Here is a 14,569-nt window from a genome sequence, read left to right as displayed (position 1 = left end):
TTGCTCTCACAGATTGCCATCTCAAAAGCCTCTCTAGTCCCTGAGTCCAGACCTACAGGGAATTTCTTGGGTTTTCTTTATCCTGTTTCAGATAATTTGGCTTTTTTCCCTTTTTATGATCACTTTTACAGCAGTGGAGAAGATCTCCTCCTGGCTAATTGGGTGTGTTTTGCAGCAGGGTGACTATCTCATGTCAGGCAGGATCACAGATTGAACTTGCTGGTGTTGAAAGGTGAAATTTCTGCTCTCCCATTACTGCCCTTCTCAGACATGCCTAAATGCAACTTAATTTTAACATCTGGAGGCCAAAAGATATTCAAAGCCAGATTCATCTAGGAGGAAGAAGTAAATTCTTTTAGCAGTCCAAGAGACCAAATCTTCTGAAAGATTCTGATCTTCTGAAAAGGCTGTTTGCACCTACTACCACATGTAGAATTATTTCTGGATTATCAACCCTGTTTTCATTCATCTGTGGCAGCATCTTGGCATTGTTTGCCCATGTAGAAGTAAGAAAAGTATATGGTGAATCCTCCTGTAGCTTCTCTCTAGGATTCTTTCCTAACCAGCTATCCTAAACACAGGAAAACTGGTCTAGCTACAATGCCCAGCTTCTAAAACACACCTGATGACACAAGGTCACAAACCTCCTGCAATCCTGGCTCAGAGCCTTTGCTCTGTGGATGGGAGTGGGTGAAGATGGAGACTGAGTGGGAGGCAGGATGACCGTGCTGGGCAGACACCTCAGGGCTGTCCCCTTGCTCAGGGCAACCTCTCACGAGCAGGACCCCAGGGGGAGAACAGACACTACATGAGGACTGTAGGAAACTACTGAGATTAAAACAATTAAAACAACAGGAACAAAACAGACACAATGGGACAGAAAATGGACAGGAACTGTTCCAAAGAAACACCATCAGATGGAAAATCAAGCATTCCTCCTTTGCCATTAGGCCCATAAGATATTTGTTCTACATGCAGCCAGGATGAAAAAGAGGAAACAGAAAGAAATGTTAGAAATTTTTTGGAGTCATGCCTAGCAGAGGGATGTTTGGGGTTGCAAAAGTAAAATGATTGATGTGATTTTCATTCTTGTGGTCTATTTTTCTTAGAAGTATGAAAAATGGCTCTTTCACATGCCAATAATTACAAGACAGGTAGGATGTTCCTGTTTGTTTGTTTTTGTGATATCAAAATTAGGATCCAAGACTGATGTTTAAATAAGTAATTAATTAAATAGAATCATCCCTGTATCCTAATTTCCATATTTGCAAGACTGAAAACAAAGAGTTGAAGGTGTGCAACAGAAAGCATCTCAAAGCTGTGAGAATATGTCCACCTTCAGCTGGAGGTACCTGAGTCATTTCAGAGCCTGAACTGCACCGGATGCAAGAATTTCCTTCTGGACCATGTGCACTGGTGGTGCAGGTTGTCACCTGCAGGGTGTCACACCAGTTTCTCTAAAGTTACTACTGATATTGGAAGTGCTGAATCGAGTGTGAGCTGACCTAAGGACTGTAGTAATCAGAATCCTTGGGTCCTGTCCACTACCAGTTGATGCACCTTTGATTCTTTGGGCTGGCTTTGGCTTGGGCACTGTGTGACCAGACAGATCCTTCTGCAAATGGTCATCTGGTAATAATGTGGTTTCTAGAAATCCAGAGATCATGCATTAAATGTCTCTGCATTGGGTCATGTTAACAAACAACTATAAGGCCACACATACACTTCTGGTCAATATGCTTTCATTAACAAATAACTCAGTAATGAAATACATTGGAGTATCATTCTGAGTATTTAATGCTACAGATCCAGAGATCTAATGGTTTGGTAATCTCATGGTTTGGTTTGGTAATCTCATGGTTTGGTTTGGTAATCTAATGGTTTACTAAACCATTGCAACTCATGTTCCTCATGATTGTAAGGGGAGGAATTGACAAGGCTGCTGCCAAAAGGAACCACACTTCTGATGTGTCCAAGATCACAATACCAGTCTGTGGACTGTGGCAATGCTCTTCTGAGCAGGTCAGTTTTCATGATGGATGCTCATGTCCAGGAGTGCAGCTGTATGCAGTGCCCAGGCTCTGCTACCAACTCAGGCCTGGGTTTGTGCTCTTAAAGAGTTCTTTCTTTTAGAGGAAGGTCTCTGAATATACTTCACAGGCCAATAGGCAAAGGCACGTGGCAGCTGCAGGTCTGGGCTCAGAAATGCAGTGCTTGTACCCCTTTGGACTTGCTATAAATTTGGTGCTTGCTGGGATCTGAATTGACTCAGGCAATGAAAATGCCCACCCTTTGCAGGGCTTTTCAAAATGGACTTCCCACCTCTTCCAACCAGCATTTCGTTTTAGGAAACACCAAAATGCTTTCCCCATGAGAACTCCCTCTGCAAGCATGGATCCAAGCCAGGGTAATCCCATACTCTGCAAAGCTGTGCAGTTCACATGGCACAGGATGAGCGTCCCTTCTGGATAAAGCTCTGTGAAACCAATGGTTACACCACAGCAGCCCCCTGCCATCACCTCATACAGCAGACACATTCATAGCAAGTGGATCAGCCAGGATCCAGTTTCCAAATGCAGGGCTTGAAGAATTAGACACTCCCATTGCTGCTCAGTGGGAGCTGGGCATTTTACTTCCCTGCACATCCCACTGAGTGGTCACAACCCTTTTTTCCTCCACCTCCCCCACCTCCTTGCCCCAAGCTTTCGTGATTAACATGGCAATGGAGATTGAACTGTGTGCATACATTGATTTGCTGGGTGGTTTGGCAAAAGGAAGCAAACCCAAGCTACTTACCTGAGCGCAGAGCCCTTTGGCGTTGCAATACCATAGCCCTTGGAGTCCAAGTTACCTCCCACCTTCATGGTGTCGCAGGGCTTCCGCTGCTCAATGTACTCGTTCATGGTGGACTCCAGGAGGTAAGCATACTTCCCTTTGGACTTCCTCACCCGGATCATCCCCTCCTCCGTCGTCCTCACAAAAACGGAGGGCTCGGCTGACTTCATGTATGTCCACATCTTCTCAAACACTGCTATTTTGGATCGCTGCGTAGGACAGCAGAAACCCAACAGAAGCGTTAACGGACGTTTGGGTGCCCCCTGGCATTTCCAGCTTGGATTGAACACACACCCACACATCAAATGGGACAAGGAAGCCAAAAGGGGTAACAGGATGTTACCACTTCTGCACCAGAGCCCAGATCAATCTCTGATTTTCTGGCCCATATTCTCATGCAGAGTGATTTTGCAGATCAAACCAAGGGCAAACCAAGCTGGAAATCTGGAGACAGTTTCATTTGGAGTTGCTCAGAGCAGGTCCTTGGTAACGTGGGGAGGCTCATGGATATTCCATATTTGTGTTCACAACTACAGAATATCACAAGCACTGGAGTCACTGCCAATCTTCTGGCAGGCTGTAACATGGTGAGGGGAAGCAAGTGAAAAAAAAAACAGACCTGAGCTGAGGACGAGAGAGGACGGACCCGGAGCACTTGCCAAACAAGAAGCTAAGAAAAACGTTTGCATTAAAGTTTCCTTTTTACCCTAAAAAATTCTTTAGTGGAGCCAGCTTCCAGGGTGCCATAGGCGATTTCTGTCTGCTTGGCCAAGTCCTCTGCGCTCTCGATGGGGGACACCATCCTCTCCACGGTGAGGAAGGCAGCCAGGTTAGCTGTGTAGGAGGATATGATGATCAAGGTGAAGAACCACCAGACGCCACCCACTATGCGGCCGGAGAGAGACCTGGGCACAGAGAGGAGAGTCAGGCAGGAGCAGGGGGAATGTCTGAAAGGTGCAGCTTGTTCTGGCACGCCCATCATTACCTGGCCATTTACCCAAAGTCCCACTCTCCAGCTGCTTCCAAGGAAGCCAGAAGTCTGTCTCAGTTCCTAATTTGCTTTTAAAGGTGTTGATGTAATTAGAGTGGGGAATAAATAAATTCACAGTGAAAAAAAAAATTAGCAATAAACGGAGAGAATTTGCTTTGATTTTCAATTCCTTTCAGAGTACAATATTAATAATAAGACATGGAGATAATTATGAGAAAGTTTAGCTGGGCAGGGGGCAATGCCCATCAACAATGCCTCTGTTGAGGTCTCTGTTGTACCATGTACCCTGGCAGGAAGTAGCACCAGCATGGAAGCAGACCAGAAACACTGCCCAGCTGTGATCTTCTGGTGAGCTCCTCCACCGCCTGAAGTTTAAAAAAACAACCCCTGTGTTTTTCTGTAAGACATATTGAAGCTCAGAGAGGAGTTATGGTCTTAATGAATAATTTGCCTACTGACATTCTCTCTTTTGTATTCAGCAGATGGTTAGACAAGATGTTCATAATAATGCTTTAAAATCTAGGTGTTTTGTACTGTCTGCAATCAAATAGCCAATTAACTGTAACCATTTGATAGCTATAGAGGCAAATAAGTCAAGCAGGCATTAATATTAAAATCTTTTCAAATGTTTTTTAAGAGTGGAAGAGGATTTTAGAATGATGTCAGCATTCAGGCATTCTGTCTTAATTATTTATATGCTCCTTCTCTAGATGCAGAGCGCTGTCCCAGACAGAAGGGAACATACAATGCTGTTTGATAAAGCCAGACAGCCTGGCTAAGGAGGACCTGCCTGTGAGAAACACCATTTATTTCTCAGCAGGGGACCATGTTTCAGCATTGTCTTTCTGCTGATCTGAATCACTCTGCAGAAATATGGTTTATGGGATGGTAACAGAGATATCCCAGACCAGCTAAGGGCTAAAGTTAGGTGAGACAAATGTGAGCATCTTGCATCCCATCTGCAGAGGACACTCAGCCTGCAGGACTGTCAGCACATACAGCTTTACCATTTGTTTCATATTTGGAGAGGGACTGGGGAGGGAGGCAGCTATAGATTCAACTCACACATCTTCAGATTGATGAGGAAGAGGAAGAAAATTAGTCTGGATGATGTGTGCTCAGGGAAGGAAGCGCTCAGAAAAGGCACAGAGGCATTAAACAAAAGTAACCAGATAATGTCAAATACAACAATCTCTGCTGATGAAGGCCACTTTGAGCTGGCAAAATCCATTTGCATGGCAAATAATCACATTCATCTCCAGCTGCAAATTATAAAGCCTTTCCTTCCTGATGAAGCTGGGATATTTCTGCGACTGATTTCAATCCCTTCAGCTGCAGTCAGCCAGATTCCTGCCTCCAGACCCTCAACACAGATATTCACCACCAGCTAAGCCCAGGGGGCTGCCTGCACTCAGCTGCAGATGGTGTGTGCTTCCCAGCTTCACACCTGGCATTGACAGCATGGAGAAGTAACTTTGGGCTGCCGAGACTGGCAGGTAACAGGGAGGGCTGGGGGAAGAGGGAGAAGGGGCTGTTTCTTTCCCCAGGGAGACAGAAGGATGCAGGCAGGATTTGTGTGTCCATCATGGACTGGCTTCATCTGGGCTATTCCTGCTGCTGGTGCTGGTCATTCCTCCTCATGTCAGGAGGAGGGAAGTGCTCACTCTCTCATGCTGTGGAGGAGAGGAGGTCAGCAGCTTGCTGGGGCTGCCAGCATGGCAGGGGCCTCACATGTGTGTGATGATTTGTTGTGACACTGCTAGTAGGCAATGTTTGCCCTCATTGCTGGATTGACTTGGAGCTGGAAGCTGTGAACCAAAAGTGCTGAAACGCACAGCAGAGAAAACACTGAGCCCATGGGATCTACAGGACGTGGCCCTTTTGCTCCATGGCTGTGCAGCACTTAGCACAAGGGAGAGCTGGCAGTGGTGGAGAATCTGGGAGGACAGAGCAGTTCAATAAACAATGTAGTGATAGTCATGATGAACACCACACCAGCAGATGTGATCCCCTGTGACACCCTGGCTTGGGAGCAGTGAACACAGGCTGAACAGAACAAGCTGGGTTTCTCTTGTCTGTTTAGACTGAGCCAATGCCTGCTTAAAATGGTAAGTGCTTGCAAAGGCAATATCTGGTACCACCTTGTTCTGCTTCTTCTGCAGCCTCAGCAGATGAACAGCAGAACCTCCATCACAGGACGTATTTGCAAAGTGCCTTTTCATTTAGGAGATATTGTCTGATTTCTGACATGAGTGACTTCAACATTAGGGAGCTAAAGCCTGGCCAAAAACCAGTGGGAATTAGAATTTATGTTTATGCTCCAGTAAGAGCAGGCACAGAGGAGTAGATACACCTTGTACTTTGAAGTCACTGTGAGGTTTTGAAAGTCTCACTCTGGAGCTAGGTAACAAAAAATGACCTTGTATAACAGAAATGTTCTGCAGCTTGAGCCCTGGCTCAAGTCCTTTTCTCTTCACTAATGGGTGCTGTGGGGTTTAAATCCTCTTGCATGAGGACGTGTCCCTGTACCTGTTCAAGCATAACATGAAGGAATCAGCTCCCTGCTGAGTGGAAAGGAGTCACTAACTCAGCCCCTGCCGAGCTAAGCTGAGACTGAGCACCCTGGTTAGGACTTTAAAGATGTGCTAAGGTTCAGATATTTGGATCTGTCTATTTGACCTCTGGATTCATTCATGTTGATTATCATCGTAATTCTTGCAAATAGCAGGGTCTAAATAAAATTGGACTAAAATAAGTAAGGGTAAGTGTAAGAGGCTCTCATGAATGGGGTGCAAAAAGGGGCAAAATATCTAAATAGAGCAGACTGTACTTTTTTCAACCTGTGTTATTTCTTCTGCACCTAGACTCTCCTACACAATCCAAAATAAGATATCTTGATTTCTTCTTCTATCCCTGCCTGTGCTGTGTAAAATAACACACCCCCATTCTTGTCCCTGGCTTGGGATCCTGCCTGTGCCTCCCAGAACTGGCAAGAACAGGATGCTCCTTTCCATCATTACCCTTGCAGGAGTAAGTAGTAAATACTCTGCCCTCATTATCCACAGTGCACAATCTACTTAAAATTAGAGCTGGCTGGGAACCAAGATTTCAGGACCGTGGAAAACTCTGAAATTGTAAATAAAACCTTAATATTCTCATTTGGAATGCAAAGATAACGGCTGCAAATGTCCTCTAAAAGTAGCACTCTGAAAATGGTTGTTTTGGGTCTGTTCAAGCTTTGCTTTTTGCTATTACTTATAGTTTAATTTCTGAAAGACTAAATGGTATAATTCTAACATGGTAAACAATTTTGTTTCGGCTTTCTCTTACAAATAATTATCTTTTAGCATTTATAGTACATTATATCCTTACCTACTGCATATAAAATTTAAAAGATAATTCTGAAATGTGCTATTTTAAATCTGCCCAATAAAAATACTGCAGATGGCCAAGCCGAAAGTAATATTTTTGATTTTTTTACTTACATGACTTATTAAAAATCTTTCCTTGCAAAAATAACTGCATTTTGCTAGTGGAATACAGAAAGGAATTGTAAGTTCCCTTTGTTCCCAGGAAGAGATTTGTTCTAATATTTTAGCCTTAGCATTGATGGATCATACAGAAATAGAAAATCATGCATCTATAATCTCATTTCTTAAAACAAAATGCAATCGTTGATCAAACAATTTTCTCTTTGATCTTATCCCTCATGGAAGGTAGGAAAAGCCAGCAGGAGTTTGCCTCTCTTTGGCATCTATTAGAAGAGAACAATACATTTCTGCAAAAAAATATTAACAAGATCATCAGAAAATATACAGAATAAACCTCATTGGAAAACTGTTCAAGCACCATCTCAGTTTTTTCCCACTTCTCCCTTCCCCCTCCCCAGATCCATTCCTTATGGAGAATTACACCTAAACTGACAGTGTTTTAATTAGAAGTGCAAATCTGGAATCCTGAAGCCATAGTTGCTTTGGGAGGATTTCCCAGATTTGCTGCTAAATTCAAGTCTAATAAAGGCTCACTTGCTCAACTGACATATTTGTCACTGAATGAATTTATGCAAAACTGTTGAAAGAAAAGCTCTTCTGTGCTTGTGCTACTGATTGTGGGTCAAATCTACTTCTGGTCTTCTACCCACACAGAGCCTCTGATCTCCAACACAGCTCTGTGAATTTGATACTGATCTAGACAATTCCATGGTTCTGCCTGAAATCTGACTCATTAGTGGATTAATTTCAAGCATTTTTCACCAGTTTTGCTCTTATTTTAAGCAAATTTTCAGTATTAAACTCTGTCAATGTCAAGAGCTTTGCTTTTCCTCTGTGTCACAGACCATCTGGCATGGTTGGTGTCACCACTTTGCCTCCTGACACAAACCCCAGATTTGCTGAAAAGGCAAAGGAAGAAATTCAGTGTGGGGTTGTGGAGCTGGGATCAGCTCTGGGTGCATCCATCAAGTACAGAATGCAGAGCTCTTATCCTCTTACTCTCTGCTGTGCCATGAAGGGTTTTGAATGAGCTCACAACTGTTTGCCATAAAATTCGAGGGATCATAATGCAAGTTTCCCTGTTCATGCTGCATTACTAATTTTCTTGCCATAGGAGTTTGCTTGTACTTGTTATTGAATCCTAGCTCCTGGTACAAGAGTTTGGAGCCCTGACTGCAGTGCTGGGTTTCAACATGCAGTGTCAGGAAAGCCCTTACAAATACAGAAGTAATAATGTTTTCCAATGATATTCTCATTTACTTCTCCCAGAGGTGCAAATTCTTTCTTTCTATCTCACAACTTTTCTACAGAGCTAAGAGCTGCACATTTTGGTTCCCTGTGGGTAACACTAACCAGGGAGGCAGGGTAAGGAAATTGAGGGTGCACAGGTACTGGGAATCCCATGCTGGCTCTGTCCTGGTTTTTTTCTCTAATTCTTGTTAAAAAGAAAAGGAAAAAAAAATTAGGGCTTCTTAACTTTTGCATATGGGCTGGAGATCTGCTCTTGTGATTTCAGGCAAACCCTGCCAGTCCATCTCACCCCAAAGCCAACGTGCTGGAAGGAGGCAGTATGGATTATGGAATCCCAGCACAAGTGCCTATAAGAAGAGGCCTCGTGGCTGCTCACAGTGTAAATATTGCATCAACTGAATGTGATCTCTGCAAACACACAGAATCTCCCAGATCCAATGGGGGGATGTGTATCTGTGAGGCATTAATTATAAATCATGGTTTATTTACTGTTTCTTTCTGCCTAAGCTAATGGCTTTGGACAGCAGTGTATGCTCTCTCTCCTACTGTTTCATCTCTTCTTTTGCAGAATATGTTGGCATTTTTTCCCCCTTCAATTTCCCTTTAATGGGCAAAACCTCATTCTAAAATGAGTTTTCCTGCTTAGTCAGAAATGCATCATGCCACTTGTGGTTCTCCACTCATTGGGCCCTGGATTACTGCAGTGCTAAGTATAAGCATGACTGCAGGAGCAGCTCCGTGCTGTTTTCCAGGCATTCACTTAGCATTTTGACAGGCAAGAGGTGCCTAAGCCTAATCAGAGGACTAGCATCCAGGAGCTGGGTTTTTCTGTTCCCTGTGAAGCCCTGCTACTTTATGGGATCCTGGAAAGCTTACTCCATCTCTCTAATTTACTTCCCAGCTGTGGGAGGAGAGGATGAATCACACGTATGAACCTGTCCTGGGTGGGTGGCCTGAAGCAATGGCCACCAGGTGGAATTTACCTCTGAGCTGCTGCTTTGCCCAATTCCCCTTCCTGAGATGCTGAATTCCAGCAGGCAGAGGCAGCATCAAATGGGCCCAGCCGTGCAGGGGGTGGCTGATGTGTGCACTCCACAGCACTTGGCAGGTGGTGCCCTTGTATGTCCCCAAAATGATGCCTGTGCATCCTCAGCAAGCACAACTCACCTGCTCAGCTAGAGGGGTGTTGGAAGCACTAGATGCCAAGCAAACTGGGACTGACATGGGCAGCAAGCCCTCTTGAACTTCAGCAGGACCCATAAAAATACTCCAACAGAGCAGAACTGCAGGACTGAGGTATCACTGCCATCCCTGCACAGCATCCCTGGCTGCTGAAATGAGATGTTTAACCCTAAAAATGCAGGATAATGGACTCAACTCTTCCAGAGGACAGCTAAAACCAGTACAAATGCAGGGCCAGGATAAAGGGGTGAGGTGGGACCCTAAGAAAAAATAAGAGTGTAGCTGAAAGGCAGAGAGGTAGATCTGATCATCCTGTGAAGTACAGGCACAGTGTGCCTCTCCCTGTGGCAGACAGGCTGCTTCAAGGGATGGATGTTTAGATAGTGATTTGCTGAGAAACACGTGGTCACTTTGGGCTGCTTGGCAGCTCCAGAGAAAGGCAAAGTCATCCCTCTTCTGCTGTTTTGCCAGCAATCACTACAAGGATTAAAACCCCAATTCTTGTCATGCCTTTGAGCAAAAATTTCACTGTGAAAAAGGCTCTTCATGTATTTTTCTCACTCTGATGACATTTGTTCACTTTGCTGAGAAAAACTCGCAAGGTGACAAGCATAAAATTTTGTCAGAAGCAGTTGCTGGAGAGCCCCAGGAGATTCATTATTCAGGAACTTCCTCAACCTCAGGTGGCCCCAAATTTAACAGCACTCATCCTTCTTTTTGAGCAACAGCCTATTGTGCCAATGTCCTTTACTGAGTTGCTGGATTCCATATGGTCTCCCACAGTCTCTTCTTCAAAGTCTACTTGATGAAAAAGCTGCTTTTTTTCCCCAAAAGATTTAATATGTTTTGGATTAAATGCCATCAGTTCTTCATTTTTCCAATATCCTCTTTAGCCATCTACCTTTGCTCTCACTAGAGCTCCATTTCTGAGACTTCTGGGCAATAATGCTACAATAACCTACTTCAGACTTCTTCCAGGGAGTCTTGCCTTGGTTCATTTTCTTTTATTTTTTTTTCCTGTCTTTTGTCAGATTTCCCAATCTGATGAGAGACAGGCTTTGCTCTGGAAGGAGAGTATTTTCTGCCCTGGAAGATATTAACTTTGGCAATCTTTCCAAATATTCCCTTCATTTTATCTCTCATTTCTAATTTAAAATGTGATTCCTCACCAGGACCGTACAAGTTGGATTTTCTCTAGTTTCAGTTTGGAGCCTTTCTTTTTTGTACAGGGACATACTATATCTCTTGTAGAAGTGGTGAGGAATGAATCTGCTCTCCCCAGACAGTGTTTTTAGAAGAGTTTTATGTGCACAGGTGTGCCTGTGTTTTAACATTAAAACTCCCAAACTGTGAGGGGAAAACAAATTCAGGTTTTCTGCTCTCCCCTATTTCACCTGCCAAGATCCATTTGGTGATTTTTTAAATCTTTTTTTAAGGCTTCAGAAGCACTGTTGAGATGAAAAGCTGCCCCCTCCCTCTGTTTTCCTCTCTGCAGCCTGAGATTTCTCTTCTTATTGCAAGCTTCAAGAAATGAGAGAAGAGAAAATTCCTTCTATGGGAGAACATCCTGTGCACTTGGCTCCTGCAGCTGGACCCTCGTGGACTCTTCATCACATCTTATACACAGGGCACAAGTGCTTATTTTATTGCTTTTCCCTTTCACCACATGAGGACTCATCTCCTTCCCCTCTACTCCTCTGTTCACACACTCTCCTTCTATTACTCCTCGTCAGACTGAGTTGGGAGAATTCATTAGTGTATAAAACATGCTTTGAAGTTGTCCAAATAACGGTGATGTAACACTTTTGCACTTCTATAGACTCTTTTATCTGAAGATCAAAGTAGTAAGTTATGATTACCATGATTGGATTATTGCTGCTTAGCCTTTGGATCTGAGGGTAAGCAGCAACTCTTCTGGGTAGGCACTAATCAGAATTACTGCATGATTTTATTAAATAGATTGAATGCCATCAAGTGTGCTGCTGCTGTTTAAGGAAAGGGCTGTGTGCACGAGCTCTGTGCCCTTTCCTGCCATCTGAGCATATGAATCAGCTGCTCTCCAGCTGCTCTCCAGCTGCTCCTTTGATCCATGTGGAAATGGAGGGAAGGCAAAGACAGCATGGAAGACTTCAGAGGTGACACCAGGCTCTGCCCTCTCCAACTCCAGACCCTGCCCAAGCACATAAGGATTTTTACCCCAATTTCTTAGCAAGATCCACATTTTGCCTTTCCCAGTTACTTGGCTTCCTCAAGCCTTTCACAATGGAAAACACGGTAACGATGTTATCAACCCTAACCAACCCTATCCCAAGGCCATAACCGACAACACCTCAACTACCCCAAGCCTCTGGATAAGGATCCGCCACCACTGACACTGAATAAACAAACACTACCAACATCCCCCCAAAATAAACCATAACAAGCACCAAAGAGACAAAAGAGACCCCCAAACTCACTGATCAACCACACCCTGCAACCGCTGCTACAACCAGCCCCAGCACCCCGGAGTAAGGGGAGGGTTAGATGCAACTGCCAACGCCCCTAGAACAAAACACAGCCCTAAAAATAAAACAAATTCTATCAGAAATTCCTACTCAGCCTCTCTCTGAGATTTATGGCCTGAAAAGCCATCATATTAAAAAATGTTACATCTGTCCTATTTCAATAAATTTGTCTTAACTGCTCACCATCTTGGGGTGTCACAATGGGAATTGCTCAGTGGACAAATGCATTCCTGAACTTTTCCTGAAAAAGGGGATACGGTGCTTCCCCAGTTACAAGAACAAATAGTTGGGATGAAATCTGACACAAAAGCAGAATAGGCCCCATAAAAGCCAAATTCCATTGGAATAAAGGCAGAACTCTGAGCCCCCCAGTGGAAGGCCAGCTGTGGGGGTGACACCAGCAAAGAGCAGCTGTGGATGCTTTTTGTGTTTCCTGAGCCAGAGTAATTTGAATCAAGGAGTCCAAAGCTCATTCAAATGCGTATCCAGTGAGTGTGCACATGGTATCTCAGTGCTGATAAAAGTAATGTACAGCATATGGAAGAGTTATTTAAACAGGGCTTCCCTGTGAAAACATGCTCAGGGCTTCCCATCTTAGCTACAATATTTTTTTGGAGTGCCAACATTAAAGCAGCGTGTGAGAGGCAGCCTTGCAGAGGACAGCACCTGAGGGAGGTGGAGGCCATTCAGCTCCTCACAGCCCTTATTCTTTGACAAAAACACTTGGCAGTCGACCTAACTATTAGAGAGACACAACCACACTCAGTCCTGCCTGCAGAGCCCAGCTGAGCTGACTGCTCAGGAACAGCTCGTTATTGAGAGGAAAGGAAACGGGAAAAAGCCTGCTTCTCTCACTGACTGAAAATCAGCAAGTCTGAGGACAGCAGGGAGGCCCCTGGAGGCTCTGAGAGTCTCTTGCTGCTGTCAGGGAGGAGGTGCTGAGTGCCAGAAGGCTGCCCTGGAAATATCAGTGCTCCTCACCATCCTGAGTCAGCGCCCAGCACTAGAAACACAAACAGCACCTTCCAGTTCCATGTCAGAGAACACAGAATGGTGTGGGTTGAAAGGGATTTTTAAGTTAATTTCATTCCAATCCTCTGCCATGGGACAACTTTCACAGGTTGCTCCAAGCTCCATCCAACCCGACCTTGAACATTTCCAGGGGTTGGGCAGCCACAGCTGCTCAGGGCAACCTGTGCCAGGGCCTCACCACCCTCACAGGCAAGAATTTCTTCCTAATATCTATTCCAAATCTACACTCTTTCACATAAAACATCCCAAGATATTTTAAAAAAAGGGAAATGCACTTTACCCCCTGCTATTTTCAACTATGTTTTCAACGAAAAACACGAGAAACATTTATTTAGTCCTGAAGAAAGAAATTGCAAAAGTATTTTTAGGCTAATATATCTGCTTTTAGATGAAGTGTTTGATGACTTATTTTAAACACAGCTGGTGGATTAGTGAATCTGTCACTCAATGGGAGGAGTTTCAGCAAATTTCTTGCTGTCCCCCAGCAACCTCAATGCCAAAGGCCCAAAGTCAGAACTGTGGGAGAGTGATTAAATATGCCTGAAAGGAAAAGCATCCTGAGGAAGCAGCTTACAGGTCAGTGGAGGAAGCATTCATTACCTCTGCAGCATTTAGACATTTTCAGATGGCAGAGTGTGCAAATTCAAAAGACGAATTTTTCCTTTACAGAACAAATTGCATCGTTCCAACAATGCTTTCTCAGTTGGTTATTTCCTCTTTCTTTCCAAATGAAAAAAAAAGGACAGCAAGGATGATTATTTTAAAAGAATTTCCATTTTCCCCTGGCTGCCACGCTCTGGTTGCCATGGAAGTGCACAGACTCCAAAGGGGACTGTTCAGTTGGATATTGTGCAATTTGTCAAGCTGTTCCTCTGGTGAGTAACTTTCCCTGGTTAAGTGCATTTTAGAAATAAGTGTGGTCATCAGTTCCTGGTGATTTGCAAGTGCTGCTGTTACCTGTGACCTGAGTTTGCTCTCCCTGGACATAATTAACTCTGCCAGGTAGAGATAATTGCAACATCATTTGCAATCACTTTTAGAAGGCAAAGAGACTTTTCCAGAAGTCAAAGTCCTGATTTTCTTACTTTTATTCTCAAAGAAAGCCAGCTCACCAAGCAAACCAGCAGAAATGAATGAACCTGAGCTTTGTCCCCACAGAATCATCAAGGCTGGTAAAGCCCTCTGAGATCAGATTTCAACCATTACCAGAGCACTGCCATTAAAATTCACCATTAAACCACGTCCCCAGGTACCACATGCACACACATTTTGAACACTTCCAG

General features: G+C 44.1%; 1 protein-coding gene across 3 annotated transcripts in view; it reads right to left on the bottom strand.

The window, feature by feature from the left end:
- Positions 1 to 14,569, bottom strand: part of GRIA1 (glutamate ionotropic receptor AMPA type subunit 1) — a 121,517-nt gene that overhangs the window by 15,368 nt on the left and 91,580 nt on the right. For all 3 annotated transcript variants that reach the window (XR_011681691.1, XM_071443406.1, XM_071443405.1), the window contains exons 12-13: positions 3,542 to 3,740; positions 2,797 to 3,044 (exon numbers count right to left, since the gene is read on the bottom strand). Coding sequence is in view for 2 of the 3 variants with exons in the window: in XM_071443406.1 (XP_071299507.1) it covers positions 2,797 to 3,044; positions 3,542 to 3,740 (447 nt within the window). In the remaining variant the exon portion in view is untranslated. The remainder of the gene's footprint in view (positions 1 to 2,796; positions 3,045 to 3,541; positions 3,741 to 14,569) is intronic.

The sequence above is a fragment of the Agelaius tricolor genome, unplaced genomic scaffold, assembly GCF_023055355.1.
Source record: "Agelaius tricolor isolate 1412-34295 unplaced genomic scaffold, bAgeTri1.0.p SCAF_18, whole genome shotgun sequence".
NCBI classification, from domain to species: Eukaryota; Metazoa; Chordata; class Aves; order Passeriformes; family Icteridae; genus Agelaius; species Agelaius tricolor.
This window is presented reverse-complemented; position numbering and strand designations above follow the sequence as displayed.